Source organism: Hippopotamus amphibius, chromosome 13, assembly GCF_030028045.1.
Source record: "Hippopotamus amphibius kiboko isolate mHipAmp2 chromosome 13, mHipAmp2.hap2, whole genome shotgun sequence".
Taxonomy (NCBI): Eukaryota; Metazoa; Chordata; class Mammalia; order Artiodactyla; family Hippopotamidae; genus Hippopotamus; species Hippopotamus amphibius.
In genome coordinates, this window is record NC_080198.1 from 441,068 (window position 1) to 456,465 (window position 15,398).

The 15,398-nt window shown below is 50.4% G+C and overlaps 1 protein-coding gene across 6 annotated transcripts in view; it reads left to right on the top strand.

Annotated features, from left to right (window-relative positions):
- The window catches only part of CHCHD6 (coiled-coil-helix-coiled-coil-helix domain containing 6), a 121,117-nt gene continuing 105,719 nt past the window's right edge, over window positions 1–15,398 (top strand). For 5 of the 6 annotated variants that reach the window (XR_009048871.1, XM_057706907.1, XM_057706906.1 and 2 more), the window contains exon 1: window positions 1–126. Coding sequence is in view for 5 of the 6 variants with exons in the window: in XM_057706907.1 (XP_057562890.1) it covers window positions 40–126 (87 nt within the window). In the remaining variant the exon portion in view is untranslated. Of the gene's footprint in view, window positions 127–2,810; window positions 3,154–15,398 lie in introns of all 6 variants that reach the window. The other variant, XM_057706909.1, reaches the window with a different exon arrangement.

Below are 15,398 nucleotides of genomic sequence, written 5' to 3' on the forward strand. Positions count from 1 at the left end.
CGCCCCGTGAACGCCGGCGCGCCGGAGCCGCCTCCCGCCATGGGCAGCGCCGAGAGCCGCGAGGGCCGTGGGGCGCCCTCCGCGATGGACGAGGAGGAGCGGGTCCGGGTGCTGCAGGGCATCCGGGTGAGCGGGCGGCCGGCGGGCGGGCACGGAGGCGTCTGCCGTCGCTCGGCGGCGAGCTGGGAGGGCGCCGCAGGCCCGGCCGCCTCGGGGTGGGAGGCGGCGCGGAGGCCGCGGGGCGGGGCCTGGCCTCCTGGACCCCGCTCCCGCCCCGGGGGGCGCCTCGGACCTGCGCCCGGAGCCTGTGCCCGCCCGCCCGCGGGCGCCCCTGCGCGTGCGAGGACCGCCGGCTGCCCCCTTGGGTTCCGGAGCCGCGCTGCGGACCCGGCCGACCGCCTCCCGTGCCAGCCCCCCCAAGCCCGCCCCTCCCCAGCCCCCCGTCGGCGGGCCTCAGGGCCCCCTTGTCCCCCAGGGTGGCGGCCTGCTCGGCTGCCGCCTCCGCGCGGGCTGTGTTCGCGCCCCCAGTTTGCCTTGTAGCCGCTCCTACGTTCCTGTAGCTCAGGTCTCAGCCGAGCATCCTTCCCTGACCGTTGAGTCCAAAGTGCCTGCCCACCCCCGCGGTCGCACGCGCTCGCTCATCACCATTGGAAATTTCTGTTGATGCTTTAATTCTTTACTGTGTTTCCGGCTTCATCGGAAGCTCCTCGAGGCCAAGGCTCTTGTCTGACTACAGACTCTATCTCCAGACTCTAGAGGAAGAGTAAAAGCTCACGTTTGAGTGTTTCGTGGGGGCCGTGGGTTGTGGTAGACCCTCTGAGAGTATCCTCTCATGTAACGCTCAGCAGCCCTCTGAGAGGTCGGCTTCTGTTTGCCCACTTCATGGGTGGAGGACAGCCGAGGCCCTGAGACTTGAAGTGCTTGTCCCAGGTCACCTGGCTAACAAGCCAGGAAGCTGGGGCTGCGCTAGGCCGGCTCCAGGGACTTCTTGTTGAGTGCTCTGCCTCCTGCAGCTGTGCCTGGCGCGCAGTGGGTGCCTTGCAAACCACTGCTGAGTGATTAAATGGAGGAACCCAGTGAAGCAGGCACCAGGTGTCCATAGAAAGCCCAGAGCTGGGCGTAGGCGAATTAGTTACTTAGAGAGGTGGCTCAGAAAAGGACATCAGGAGGTCCAGCTTCTGGATAGATGCTCATTAGCTGTGTGACCTGGGTGAACCACTTATCTTTTGAGTCTCAATCACCACATCTAAAAAACGGGGGGGAGGCGCTGATAATTCTAGGTGCTGCCTTGGGTAAGATGATGTGTGTTTAGAAAAAGCACAGAGTGTTTTGTGGGGTGCCTCTATTCTCAGCCTAGCCTGCTGAGCATATTCGTTGCTTGCTGGGTGTTACCTAGTCTTGACCTGGCTTGGGGCAAAGTCAAAATGGGGAGAAGACGGCTTGGCCCATGTTGGAAGCTGAGAGGCAGTCGCCCAATCAGAATTTGGAAAGATGCCTTAGGCTCTTTTCTGGGCGCCTCTCCCACAGTTGCTCCCTGCTTCAGAGAGTGTTGGAAAGTTCAGTCAGTCAGTCTTCTAAGTTGACAGGAGCGTCATCTCTTTGGGTCTTATAGCAGACAGGTACATTTTATCTCAAGTGCTCTTAGCAGTTCTGCAAAGTATAAAGTCTCTTTAAAAATGGAGAATCAGGCTTAGAGAGGTTAAGGAGTTTGTCCAAGGTGTTACTTCTGGGACTTTAACCCAAATCTTTTGGGTATAAGAAATAGCTTTTTCTCATGACTCCAAGGCCCCCCCCCCTCCCCGCCATGCAAGACAGTGTGAAAATTCTGTGACAACCTGTAGCTGTCCTGACAGGGCGCTGGTGCCATGCTTATTCTACCGGAGACTGTTAAACTAGAGGGAGCTTTGGGCAAACTCATCAGAGAGAATAAAGGACTTGTCCAGAGGCGTGCAGTTGGGGGCATGGCCCCATGCTGTGAGACTCCCTTCCTCCCTTCCATCCATCCATCTATCCACCCACCCACCCATCCATCCATCCACTTGTGTGCCTGATTTGAGAGGAAACCAGAGAAAGGAGGTGATGGCAGTGCAGTGCTGGATGTAAGGTTTTTCCTGTTAGCAAAGTAACTTCATGGTTGGGAAGTCCACCTTGTCTTTAAGCGAGTGAGTGAAAATCACTAGAAAAGATCACTGGATGAAACCAAAGGAGAAGTTAAGTTAGTAAAAGGTATGGAAGGTGGATGCCGAAGAACAGGTGCCCGCTCTTTCAGAGGAAGTTAAATATTCTCAAAGACCCTTGTATTTAACCGTCCCAACTGGGTCCTGGAAAGCACTCTAGTTTCCGTAAAATTAAACACCAGGTCCTTGATAGTTTGCATACCTATTTGCATAAATTTACATGTTGAGATCAAGCCCTAATTCTCAAGAAGGTAGAAGAAATTTAATTAATGCAAAATGATGCAATTAAATTCATCTCCATTTTTCAGACCAAGCATGTGTGAAATACGTAAACATTTCATTTCAACCAGTACCTTTAATCTCATCCTCCAGTAAGAGGAGGTACACACATGGCCACAGAGTCCCGTGTATGACCGCCCCCTCCGCCCTGGCACAGCCATCTTTGGTGACTCAGCTGAAGTTGGTTGCCTGTCAACATGCAGACTCCTCGCTGTTCTCCAGGCTTTGCCTCTTCCAGCCACTCAGCTCCCGCCCCCCTTTCCAGGCCACTTCCCCAGGTGCTGCTCTAGCTGTGTCCCCAGGCTCCTTTCCCTGTCAGGGTTGCACCACCTTTACTGTCATTCATTGCTCCAGAGGGCAGGTCTGGACCACTGCTGAGGGGAAGACCACGGAGGAGGTTGTGGTCGTGGTCGATGAGGGACAGCCCCTGGTGTACCCACACCAGAGAGGCCACGTGCCCTCCTCAGCACGTGTGAGTACCGCTTATCCGCTGCCTCAGCAAGTACTCACTGTGAACTGGGCCTGGCCTGGCAGAGACAAGAGGGGATAAAGCACTGGGCCCTGCGCCACGGAGACCTCAGCCCAGGAAGGGGAACTGACCAAGAGGAAGGAAAAAGAGGCAGAAGAAGAAAAAATAACTGCGGGTGCCATGAAGGAAACAAAACAGATGCGAAGAGCGCTGGGACTTCCTGCTCAGGTGGCTGGTCAGACAGTGCTGCTCAGAGGAGGTGACGGTGACGGCGGGCCTGGGCCAGCGGGAGAGGCTTGTCTGCTCTGGGCTAAGTGGTTTCAGGGCGCTGTGTCACCTGGTCCGCAGGCTGACCTTGTGAGATTTCATCCTCGTGGCAGCGGTGAGAAACCCCTGGTCACAGCAAGTTGGTGGTGGAGCTGGAACCTCAGACTTCCCGGCTGCATAGCCTATGTGCTGGGCAGCCCCGTGGGGGCTGGCAGAGGAAGGTGGCCAGGCGGTGAGGCTAGACTGGTGATGCAGGGCCGTTCACACATCACTCTGGATGCAACATCGTGGTCCTCTAATCAGGGGTGGGGCCTCTGAGAGATTTTATCTGATGATAGTGATTTTTTTAAATGGCTTTATTGAAATGTATTTTACATATAAAATTCACCATTTCATTGATTTTTTTTTTTTTAACAAATTTACGGAGTTGAGCAACTGTCATTCACAGTGGGATTTTAGAACATGACAAGGCCTGAAAAGGTCCTTTGCACCATTTGCAGTCATTCCCCACTCCCACTCCCAGCCCCAGGTCACCACAGCCTCTGCCTCTGTGGTTTTTGCCTTTTCTGGACATTTCATGTAAATATGTCATGCGTTTCATGTCTAGTTGCCATCACTTAGTGTAGTGTTCTTGGGATTGGTTCCTCGACGTTGTGGAATGTATTAGTAGTTCCTTTTCTTTTTGCCAAATAGTATCTCATCGTATGGATATCCTGCATTTTGTTTATTCAGTCAAACAGCGATGGCCGTTTGAGTTGTTTCCAGTTCTCGACTATTATGGATAATGCTGCTGTGAACATTTGTATGTAAGGTCTTCTGTGGGCACGTGTTTTCATTTCACTTGGATACATACCCAAGTTGAATTGCTGGGTCATTCTGTTTATGAATTTGGTGAATTATTCGGTTTAACTTTTTAAGAAACTGTCAAACTGTTTTCAAAAGCGGCTGTACCATTTTACATTCCCCCCAGCAGTATGTGAGGGTTCCAGTTTCTCCATACCCTTAGCAACACTTACCATCTTTTTGATGATAGCAATTCTAGTGAGTGTGAAATGGTATCTCCTTGTGGTTTGAATTTGCATTTCCCTAATAACGAGTCACATTGAATGTTTTTTTCGTGTGCTTATTTGCCACCCACATTTTTTTTGATGAAATGTATATTCATTTTGATGAAATATATATTCAAATCTTTGGCCCGCTTTTAAAACTTTTAATGGGGTTGTTTGTCTTTATTATTGAGTTATAAGATTTCTTTATGCTGGTTACAAGCCTTTTATCATACTACAATTTGCAGATGTTTTCTCCCCATCTGTGGCTTGTCTTTTTGTTTTCTTAATGGTGTCTTTGCAGTGCGAACATTTGTAATTTTGAAGTTTAATTTATTAATTTTTTTCTTTTAGTGATTGGGCTTTGGTGTCATATCCCAGAAATCTTTGCTTAACCCAAATTTATAGAAATTGTTTCCTATGTTTTCTTCTAAGAGTTAAATTTTGACTTTTATACTTAGGCCTATGATCCATTTTTAGTTAATTTTTGTGTATGATGTGAGGTAAGGCTCTGTATCAGGGGTTGGCAAAGTTTTTCTGTAAATGACCAGATAATGAATACATTCTGCTTTGCTGAGCAGAAGGTCTTTGTCACTGTTACTCAACTCTGCCATTTTAGGGTGAAAGCAGCCATAGACAATATGTAAATAAATGGGTGGGGCTATGTTCCAGTAAAACTTTATTTATAAAATCAAGTGTTGGATTGGATTTGGGGGGAGCACTAGAGCTTATTGAACTCTGACCTAAATCCATCTTTTTTTTGTATGAAATATTTAATTTTTCCAAACTCCATTTGTTGAAAAGACTGTTCTTTTCCCATTTGGAAATACCTTGGAACCTTGGTGAACGTCAGCTGACCATAAACATAAGGGTTTAGGGTTTATTTCTTAACCCTTAATTCTGTTGAGAATTCATTGTTCTGTATGTGATATGCATCTCTTTTTGCCAGTACAAAACTGTCATGATTGTTGAAGCTTTGTGGGAAGTTTCAAAACTGGGACGTATAAGACTCCAGTTTCGTTCTTTTTTTCAAGGTTGTTTGGCTGTTTTAAGTCCTTTGCATTTCCATATACGTTTGAAGATCTATTTGTCAACTTCTGTAAAAAAGTCTATTGGGATTTTGATGGGGTTTGTATTGAATATTAGATTACTTTGGGGAGAATTGGCATTTTAATGATATGGAGTCTTCCAAGCTGTGAATATGAAATCTCTTTTTCATTATTCAGATCTTTTAAAGTTTTTCTCAGCAGTGTTTTATACTTTCAGTGTACAAGTCTTGCATTTCTTTAAAACTTATTCCCAAGTATTTTATTCTTTTTGATGCTGTTATGAATGGAGTTATTTCCTTAATTTCATTTGTAGATTCTTTACCGCTGGCATGTGGAAATACAGTTGATTTTTGTATGTTGATCTTGTGTCCTGCAACCTTGCTGAACAAATTTATTAGTTCTAGAAGGTTTTTTTTTGTGTGGATTCCTTAGGATTTTATATAGGTAGGATCATGGTGTCTGCAAAATCAAGACAGTTTTACTTCTTCCTTTCTAGTCTGGACACCTTTTCTTTTTTTTTCTTGCTTTATTGCATTGGCTAGAAGCTCCAGTACAATATTGAATAGGAGTGGTGAGAGTGCATGTCCTTGCCTTGCTGCTGAATTCAGGGAGAAAACATTCAGTTTTCCACCATTTATATGTTAGCTGTAGATTTATCATAGTTGCTCTTTATCAGCTCAACAGTTTTATCTTTTAATGTTCTCCATCACCTCTTCCTCTCTGTCCTTATATCTACTTTTTTTCTATGAGCTTGCGAATGCAGAGGCTGTCTCACCTATTAGCCTCTGGATCATTTGTGTGTACATGTTGCATTGTGTGCTTGTATTGGCGACTTGATGATTATTTTTTACTCAATCTGGCGATCTGCAGCCTGAGGATCTTCACTCTTCTGCTCTTAACTCTTTTGAGGCTTTAATACAGACTTGTTCCATGTGTGTGCAGCAGACTTCCTTTTCTGCTTTGCCGTTGCCCAGTGACATGCATCTTGAGTGTCTCAGCATGACTGTCAGTGTTCCTTATATTGTCACTTTGCATCACATCTTTTGTCTGAGCTCACTGCTTAGGGTTAGTGTGGAGAACAAGAGATCCCCGAGGACCTGGCCTGGAGCCCTGACTCTCAGAGGGGTGTATCTCCCTCCTTATATGCAGGATGGGGCTGCGCTCAGTACAGGTGCCTCGACAGGCTTGGTCACGAGTCCTCCCCACGCTTCCCCTGCTCAGGGCTGCACGTGGCTGACCACTTGGTGAGTGCCGTGGATGGATGGGCCACAGCAGGAAGTGCCAATCAGAAAGCCGGATGGCCCAGTTCTCCCCAGCTTTGCTGCGAGCACGTGCGTGCGTCTGGGTCTGGAGTCAGGCATCGTGGCTCGGGTGCAGGTCCCAGGCCGGGTACTTTCCAGGTGGGTTCTCCTTGATGCTCCCAAAACACCACATCTCCCAGTGCTGAGGTGTCCAGAAACAATGGAGCAGATTCTGCAGGAGGCAGAGTACTTCCGGTCCCTCCGCCCGGCTCGCAGCTGCTGAGGGTGAGGGTCTTCCTAAAGATGGCATGGTGCCCTTGTTCCTAGCTCAGGGCTCCTACGCTCACCGTGTGCGGGGACGGCCGAGCCAGCGGCATTCAGGGCTTCTCGGAACATCCTATAAACATCCTCTGGGCACTGTTGCGGCATGACCGGTGATGACGTTTACATGGCGTGTCCCCCGTGTGAGAGGGGACTCCATCCTGATACCGTGACCGTGCACAGTGCGGTGCCGAAGATCTTGCTGCGTCGAGGGTGACCTGAAAAGTAACGGAAACGTGAGGAGGGTTGTTGGCTCTGGCTCCTACTAGGTTCGTCTCGGCCGCTCCCTCGCCGGGAGGTCTTGGACCCTGCAGGTTCCACCCTGGAGGGAGGTCGCCGCGCGTCGTCCACAGCAGCCCTGGTCTCCAGGATCCCACCTTCCGTCCCTGCAGAGCGTTTCCTGGTTCAGCTCCCTTTCCCTCCTACACCCCGCCCCGGCCACGTCTCTTGTCCTCGTCTGTGAGCTGTTGACGTCCGGATTCCAAACACCCAGCCCTGAGCTGCCCCGACACCGCTGGCCGTGTCCCCCACCTGTGATTCACCGCGTGCCCCGCTGCCTCCCCCACTCTCCCTGTTCTTGACATGTGACGATCCGTCCAGCCGGCCCTCATGCAGGAAGCTGGTCCCACGTGCCCTTTTTCTCTGCATCTCATGACAGTGCCCACGTCTTCCCTTCCAGCCTCTTCTGTTTCATCCTTTCCTCTGCCCTTAGGAACTCTTGATCTCAGTCAGGCCCCCCACCTTCCCCTTGCCCGTGTGGTAAGTTGTACTTTCTCCCAACAGACTTGCATCCCACAAATCTGTACTTCCCGGTGCTAGCAGGGTAACATGTTTCTAAAACACATTTAAAGTTTTACTTCTGAGCAGGTTTCAGGCAGTGGTGATGAGATCCAGACAGCTCCAGTGGAGGTTCCTCCCTCCCAGGTCCAGCGGCCTTGCTCTCAGAGGCGGTCCCCATCCTTAGGCGCTTCCCGCTACCTCCAGGTTCAGTGCAGATCCCCAGGCCCGGCTCTCAAGGCCCTGTGTGCTGGTGCCACCTTCTCCTGTCACTGCCTGTCCCTTGGGGAGGACAGTGCACCGCCCGTGCTGTTGTGAGCTTCCGTGCTTCTCTGTCTGTAGGGCTCTCCCTTCCTTGGCTGGACTCCTCCTCAGCCGCAGGACCCGTTCAGATTCCCTCTGTGCTGTTGCTGGTCGCCATTATGGGTCCTGCAGGCTCTGCTCCAAGGTGGCGGGAGCTCTGGCCCGGGAGCGGGGCCTCCTCTGCTGGCCTCTGGCCCCAGCACGTGCCCTGGAACTGGGCTCAAGTCAGCAGATGCTCGTTGGACAGAGGTGTGAGCCTCTGGCTCCATATTTCTTGAATGAAACCATCACCCCAGAAACTTTGTGGTGTTAACTGACAATTTAAATTTGGAGGCTTTACATCAATTCAATTTTTAGCTTTTTTGGGGGAGAAAAATTGGAAGTCTGGTCCATCTTTCCGTGGGGTGACACTTGGCTGGAGCTGCGAGGTACCGCCCTCTCTGGGGCATTGCTCTCAGCGCCGTCCCCACCATGTTGCCCTGGCACTGCCACTTTCCTGCCAGGCCTGCCTCATTCATTTTTGTCACCTGCCTGGCCCCGTGGGCATTGGTGGTTGCCTCCTCTGGGGGAGCCTCCAGGACTCTTCTCATCCAGATACTTGGATTTAAATCTGTGTGCATCTAATTTCAGCTCACAGAAAACTGAAGGACTAGCCAACAAGATCTCCACGGCAACAGCCGCAGGCAAAGCAGAGGAATCTTTTTTAGAGTCACAGGAGGGCAGCACCTCCCCGGGATCGGGTGTCTGGGCACCAGGAGCTGCTGGCAGACCCGGCTCGTCCGGAACCTGCCCGGTGCTCAGCCTGCGCGGAGTAGCCGCGGGCCAGGAAGGGCGAGAGCAGCTGGCTGCCCCAGCGGGTCCTCAGAAGACACGCGCGTGGCCGTGGCCTTGGCCATGCAGCCAAGCAGGTTGCGGACTTGGGCCAGCTGCTTCTGCCCCTCACCCCCCCGCCCCCGCCCCGTCCTGCGTCCCCATCTGAGGACCGTCCCCTGGTGAACACCGGAGCCTTCCTTGATGTGAAGAATAACGCTTGGGCCGCGGCCTCCGCCATGCCGCTTCTCCCGTGTGTCTAGATGAGTAGCATTGTCAGACTAAACAGGCGTTGGTTTTCGTACGGACGTTTTCCCAGTGTAAGTAGACGTCTGTTTTGTGAAGACACACGTGCTCCCCCTCTGCCTCCTGCCCCGGGCTCAGTCGAGCTCCACACGCGGCAGGAGAGGCGACTGCTCGCAGGCACGGCGGATCCTGTTTCCCTTGGATTGGCCCCCCGTGTGTGTGGTGACTTGTCCCCTCACCGCGGAGTGGCTCCGCGTGGCTGCCGGCGCCGAGCGCCCCCTCGGGGGCCCAGCTTTGTCCACAGTCCCGGCCCCTGCACTTAGGACCCTCCGTGATCTGGGGTGAGCTGTGTCACCTCATGGTGCCCACGCCGTCGTCTGTGAAATGAGATGGGCTGGCTGGAGCCTGGCAGGTGGAGGTGCTCGCGTGCCTGGCCTGGGCCCTTTGCATCCCTGTCCCTCAGCGGGAGCCCTGGCGCCCACTGGGCTGAGTCTCTCCCGCAGCCGAGAGCTCTGTCGCCTCTTCCAGAGTGTGGGGCTGTTTCACCCTCCTTCGGGTCTGCCTGCCCCCTCACGCGGATGCCTGATTTCGTGCCCCAGATTCGCTGCTCCGCATGTAGTGTTTCTGTTTCCTGTGGATCGGAGCTGCCGAGGCGGGTTCAGGACCCGCACGCACGGCGCGGTGCTGGGCTCGGGGAGGGGGCGCCCTCCAGCGAGCGGCGGCCCCTGCCCCTCATCCTTTCCTGAAGGCTGCAGAATGCCTCTTATGTGTGCGTGCCGGCTGTGCCCCGCTCCCCGGACCCCCCCAGGCTCTCCCGAGCCTCCCCGACGCGCACGCCTCCCCTTCCCTGTCAGACGAGGTCACGCCATGTGCGCGGCGCTGCAGAGCACTCCGCTCGCTGCCCTGCGTCCAGGCAGACGCCAGGTATCCGGTCGCTTCACCATGTGGTCCCCTGGCCCCGCAGCATCTTCTTCCTCCTGCCTCCAGCCCCCCGCGGGCTCAGCCCTTCTTCCGGCTTTGCCGAGTGCCCTGTCCGCTCCCATCATCCTGGGCCCTCGGCGCGTGGAACCCCGGGCTTCTCTGGGTGCCGCCCCTCTGTGCCCGTTCCCGTGCCCTTCCTCTGGAATCCCTCGGCCCGCCCGGGCCATCTCGCTTCCGCTAGGACCCATGGGCGTGCTGGTGGCGCCCCTCTTCCCCCGCTCTGCCCGTGTCCTCTGTATGCCTGTCTTACTCCTGTCTTACTCCTGTCTGACCGCGGGCCTTTGAGCTCCCGTGTGCGGCGTGCACTGCAGTCTTCACGACTGTCTCTACCGTGAGTTATTTCCATGTCACAGATGAACACGCTGACTGAGACGAGGAGTCCCCTCCCTGAGGCCATGCAGCTGGTCAGTCACTTAGTTGGGATTCAAACCCAGGCCCACCTGACCCCAGAGGGCTAATTCCTGGGCCATGTGGCAGCCGGTCCTGCCTGCGGGCCCCGTTTCCGGGAGAGGGACTGGAAGCTCTGGGAAGGTGAGCGCCAGGCTCGGGGCCCCACAGCTGGGTGGGGGGGGGCTCCTTTCCTGCGCTGCTCTGGGTGAGGCCCCCCCGTGCCCTGACCGCACAGGACTCCATCTAGCTGGCTCTGATGGCGCAGTGACCAGTGGGCCTCTGGCACTAAGTTCCAGACCCGTCTGGCTCTGGGGGCCTCCATTCCGGTTCTGTTGGTGCAGGGAGCACTGCCCAGATGGTGTTTATTCTCGCATGACTACTGTGTGTGTGTGTGTGTGTGTGTGTGTGTGTGTGTGTGTGTATTTGTTGATTTCAAATATTACTTGCTTTATTTTGTGGCAACATTAAAAAATATTACAAATCTCCTCCTGCCACTGAGAAGCTTGCCAATGTTTTCCTTAACCCCTCACTCACCAGGTGGTGTGGTTCAGGGCCCCCCGCCCGGGGCCAGGGCTAGGAAATCAGAGCCTGACTCCCCTGTGCAGAACCCCCCATAGCTTCCCTTGCACTTGGGTCGCATCTGGGCCTCTGACCTTGGGTCTGCCTGTCAGGCCTGGTCATCTGGCCCAGGCTCCTCCCCACACGTCGCACGTGGCTTCCATCAGGCCCTCGGACAGGCCGGATGCGGCTCCTCTCAGAGGTTTTGCACTCATCCTCCCCTCTGCCCGGAGCGAGATCCGTTTTTCTTGGGTCTCAAGATGTGACGGATGGGGCCTCCGCATTCCAGGGCGGGGGTCTCGCACCAGTGCCATCTCCTCTGAGGGGTCTTCCGACCCCGGCCCACGTGCGCCCGGCCCTGCAGGACTGTACTTCGTTCTTTCCCAGGACTTATCGCTAACATGCGTCATGGATTTTAAAGACACATATTGTTGAAGTAGAGACGTCCTGTGATAGGTGGAAAAACCCACCTCTTCCCCTTTCCTGTCAGTCCCTGTCTCCCCTCCCCCAAGCCCAAGGCAGCCAGTCTCGTTTCTGTCTCTAGAGGTTTGCCTGTTGTGGACATTTCATGTGCGTGGGGTCATACAGCCTTCTGTGTCTGGCTTCCTTCACTGAGCATGATGGCTTCGGGCTCATCACGGGGTGGCCTGTGTAAGACCTTCACCCCTTTTTCTGGCTGTTATTCCGTTATTGTCATTCACCCGCCCGTCACTTGCTGGGCGTTTGACTCGTTGCCACCTTTGGCCGTTACAGGTAATGCTGCCGTGAGAGTGCATGTGCAGGTCAGCATGAAGGTGCGTTAGCGTCTCTCTTGAGTGGGGCCCCAGAGCAGAGTTGCTGGATCCAACGGAGACTCTAAGGTTTGAGGAACTTGCAGACTGTTCCCCTGGTGGCTGCACCGTTTCTGTGCCACCAGCAGTGTGTTAGGGTGGCCACTGCTCCACGTCCTCGTCGACACTTGTTACCACCTGACTTTTTGATTAAAGACGTTCTAGTGGCTGTGAAGTGGTACCTCGTTCTGGTTTCAATTTGCATTTCTCTCATGACAAGATGTGGAGCATCTTTTCATTTGCTTATTGGCCATTTGTGTATCTTCTTTGGAGAAATGACTCCTCAGATTCTTTGCCCATTTTTAAATTTGGTTATTTTTCTTTGTATTATTGAGTTCTGGGTGTTCTTTATATATTTTAGATACATATCCTTTGTCAGATAAATGATTTGCAAATTCTGTGGGTTGTCTTTTCAATTTTCTTGATTGTGTCCTTTGAGAAACAAATCTCTTTAATTTTGATGAAATTCAGTCTATCTGCTTTCTCTTTGATTGCTCACATTGTTGGTGTCATATCTACGAATTCACTGCCAAAGCCAAGGTCATAAAGATTTACCCCTGTATTTTCTTCTCAGAGTTTCATTTTTTGTTTGCAACTTTGTCTACTTTTCTTTTTTAAGGACTTTTATTGAGATATAATTGACATAATAAACTGCATATATTTAAAGTACAATTTTATTTTTTTCTTATTAGTAATGTATATATGGCAATCCCAATCTCCCAGTTCATCCCACCCCAACCCCCCCCCCACCTTCCCCGCTTGATGTCCCTCTGTTTGTTCTCTACATGTGTCTCTATTTCTGCCTTGCAAACTGGTTGATTTGTACCATTTTTCTATAGTCTGCATATATGCAACAATATACGATATTTGTTTTTCTCTTTCTGACTCACTTCACTCTGTATGACAGTCTCTAGGTCCGTCCATGTCTCTAAAAATGTCCCAGTTTTGTTCCTTTACACGACTGAGTAATATTCCATCGTATATATGTACCACATCTTCTTTATCCATTCATCTGTTGATGGACATTTAGGTTGCTTCCATGTCCTGGCTATTGTAAATAGTGCTGCAGTGAACACTGGAGTGCATGTGTCTTTTTGAATTATGGTTTTCTCTGGGTATATGCCCAGTAGTGGGATTGCTAGGTCCTATGGTAATTCCAGTTTTAGTTTTTTAACGAACCTCCATACTGTTCTTCATAGTGGCTCTATCAATTTACATTCCCACCAACAGTGCAAGAAGGTTCCCTTTCCCACACCCTCTCCAGCATTTACCGTTTGTAGATTTTCTGATGATGCCCATTCTAACTGGTGTGAGGTGATACCTCAGTGTAGTTTTGATTTGCATTTCTCTAATAATTAGTGATGTTGAGCAGCTTTTCATGTGCCTCTTGGCCATCCGTATGTCTTCTTTGGAGAAATGCCTGTTTAGGTCTTCTGCCCATTTTTTGATTCAGTTGTTTGCTTTTTTGATATTGAGCTGGATGAATTGTTTATATATTTTGGAGATTAATCCTTTATTGATTTTTTTGCAAATATTTTCTCCCATTCCGAGGGTTGTCTTTTCATCTTCTTTATAGTTTCCTTTGCTGTGCAAAAGCTTCTAAGTTTCATGAGGTCCCACTTGTTTATTTTTGTTTTTATTTCCATTACTGTAGGAGGTGGGTCGAGAAAGATCTTTGCTGTGATTTATGTTTACAAGTGTTCTTCCTTTGTTTTCCTCTAAGAGTTTTATAGTGTCTTGACTTACATTCAGGTTTTTAATCCATTTTGAGTTTATTTTTGTGTATGGCGTTATGGAGTATTCTAATTTTATTCTTTTACATGCAGTTGTCCAGTATTCACAGCATCACTTATTGAAGAGTCTGTCTTTTCTCCATTGTATATCCTTGCCTCCTTTGTCATAGATTAGTTGACCATAATTTATCTCTGGGCTTTCTTTCCTGTTCCATTGATCTATATTTCTGTTTTTGTGCCAGTACCATATTGTCTTGATTACTGTAGCTTTGTATTATAGTCTGAAGTCAGGGGGTCTGATTCCTCCAGCTCCATTTTTTCCCTCAAGATTGCTGTGGCTATTCAGGGTCTTTTGAGTCTCCATACAAATTTTAGGATTTTTTGATTCTAGTTCTGTAAAAAAATGCCATTGGTAATTTGATAGGGATTGCATTGAATCTGTAAATTGCTTTGGGTAGGATAGTCATTTTCACAATATTGATTTTTCCAATCCAAGAACATGGTATATCACTCCATCTGTTTGTGTCGTCTTTGATTTCTTTCATCAGTGTCTTATAGTTTTTTGAGTACAGGTCTTTTACCTCCTTGGTTAGGTTTATTCCTAGGTATTTTATTCTTTTTGTTGCAATGGTGAATGGGATTGTTTCCTTAATTTCTCTTTCTGATCTTTCATTGTTAGTGTATAGGAATGCAAGGGATTTCTGTTAATTTGTATCCTGCAACTTTACCAAATTCATTGATTAGCTTAAGTCATTTTCTGGTGGCATCTTTAGGAATTTTTATGTATATTGTCATGTCATGTGCAAACAGTGACAGTTTTACTTCTTTTCCAATTTTTATTCCTTTTCTTTCTTTTTCTTCTCTGGTTGCTGTGGGAGTTTCATTGTTTTAGCTTCTACATTTAGGTCTCTGATCCCTTTTGAGTTGGGTTTTGTGTATGGTGTGAAGTAGGGGTTCAACCTCATCCTCTGCATGGGGATGTCCAGCTGTCCCAGCACCATCTATTGAAGAGGCTGTTCTTTCCTCCTTGTCAGTCAGGTGAGCACAGATGTATAGGTTTATTTCTGGGTTCTCAGTTCTCTTCCACTGCTATGTATGCTTGGTCTTCTCTTGTCCAATAATCATTAATTAGCTATTTGATTTGGATCTGTCATAAATACTAGAGAGACTCAGTTATTATTATTGTAATTGTTGTGAAAAAAAAAGTGCATGGTAAAAAACTGAAACATGGAAGTGCTGAAAGTGAAAGTCCTGGCCTGCGTGCAGGACACGCCCAGGAGTGTCTGGTGTGTGCTCTGAGCTGATGCACCCATGGAGAATGTGTGTGCCAAGGTCGACGTGTTTATATCTCATGTCCGTGCCTGTGTCTTTATAATTGTGTATCTTTTTTACGTAGTTGAGACATACACGGTGTGCTCTGACTGTCACAGGTCAGCGGTGGCATCGTTCCACGAGCGGCACATGTCTCACCTGCCCTTGCTCGTGGTTCCGCAGTGTTTCATGGGACGCGCACCATCGTTTCTCTAACCACTGCCCCTCATTGCTGCTTGTGTGGTTTCCTGTTCCCTTGCCGGTGCAGTGCCGCTGTGCACACGGGGAGCACATTCCCCCCAGGATCCCTGAGATGGCGCTGCTGAGCGTGGGCTTTGTCCTCGCGTCATCGCCGTGTCTCCTTGCTGTGCTCTGGGATGCCTTGCGTGCACCAGGCACTTAATACGTATTTATTGACGTAAACTCTTAGGTGTTGTTATTCTGGATTCGTCCCTCGCTGGCTGTTTTACTTCAGGCAACTGCTTTATGACACCCTCTTGTCCATTTCACTTTCTCTACGATGAAGGAGATTTGATTATCCAGTCATCACTGGGGGAACCAGGGTGACAAGAATCAGGCGGCATCTTATGCTGCATTTTCTGCTGTGGCT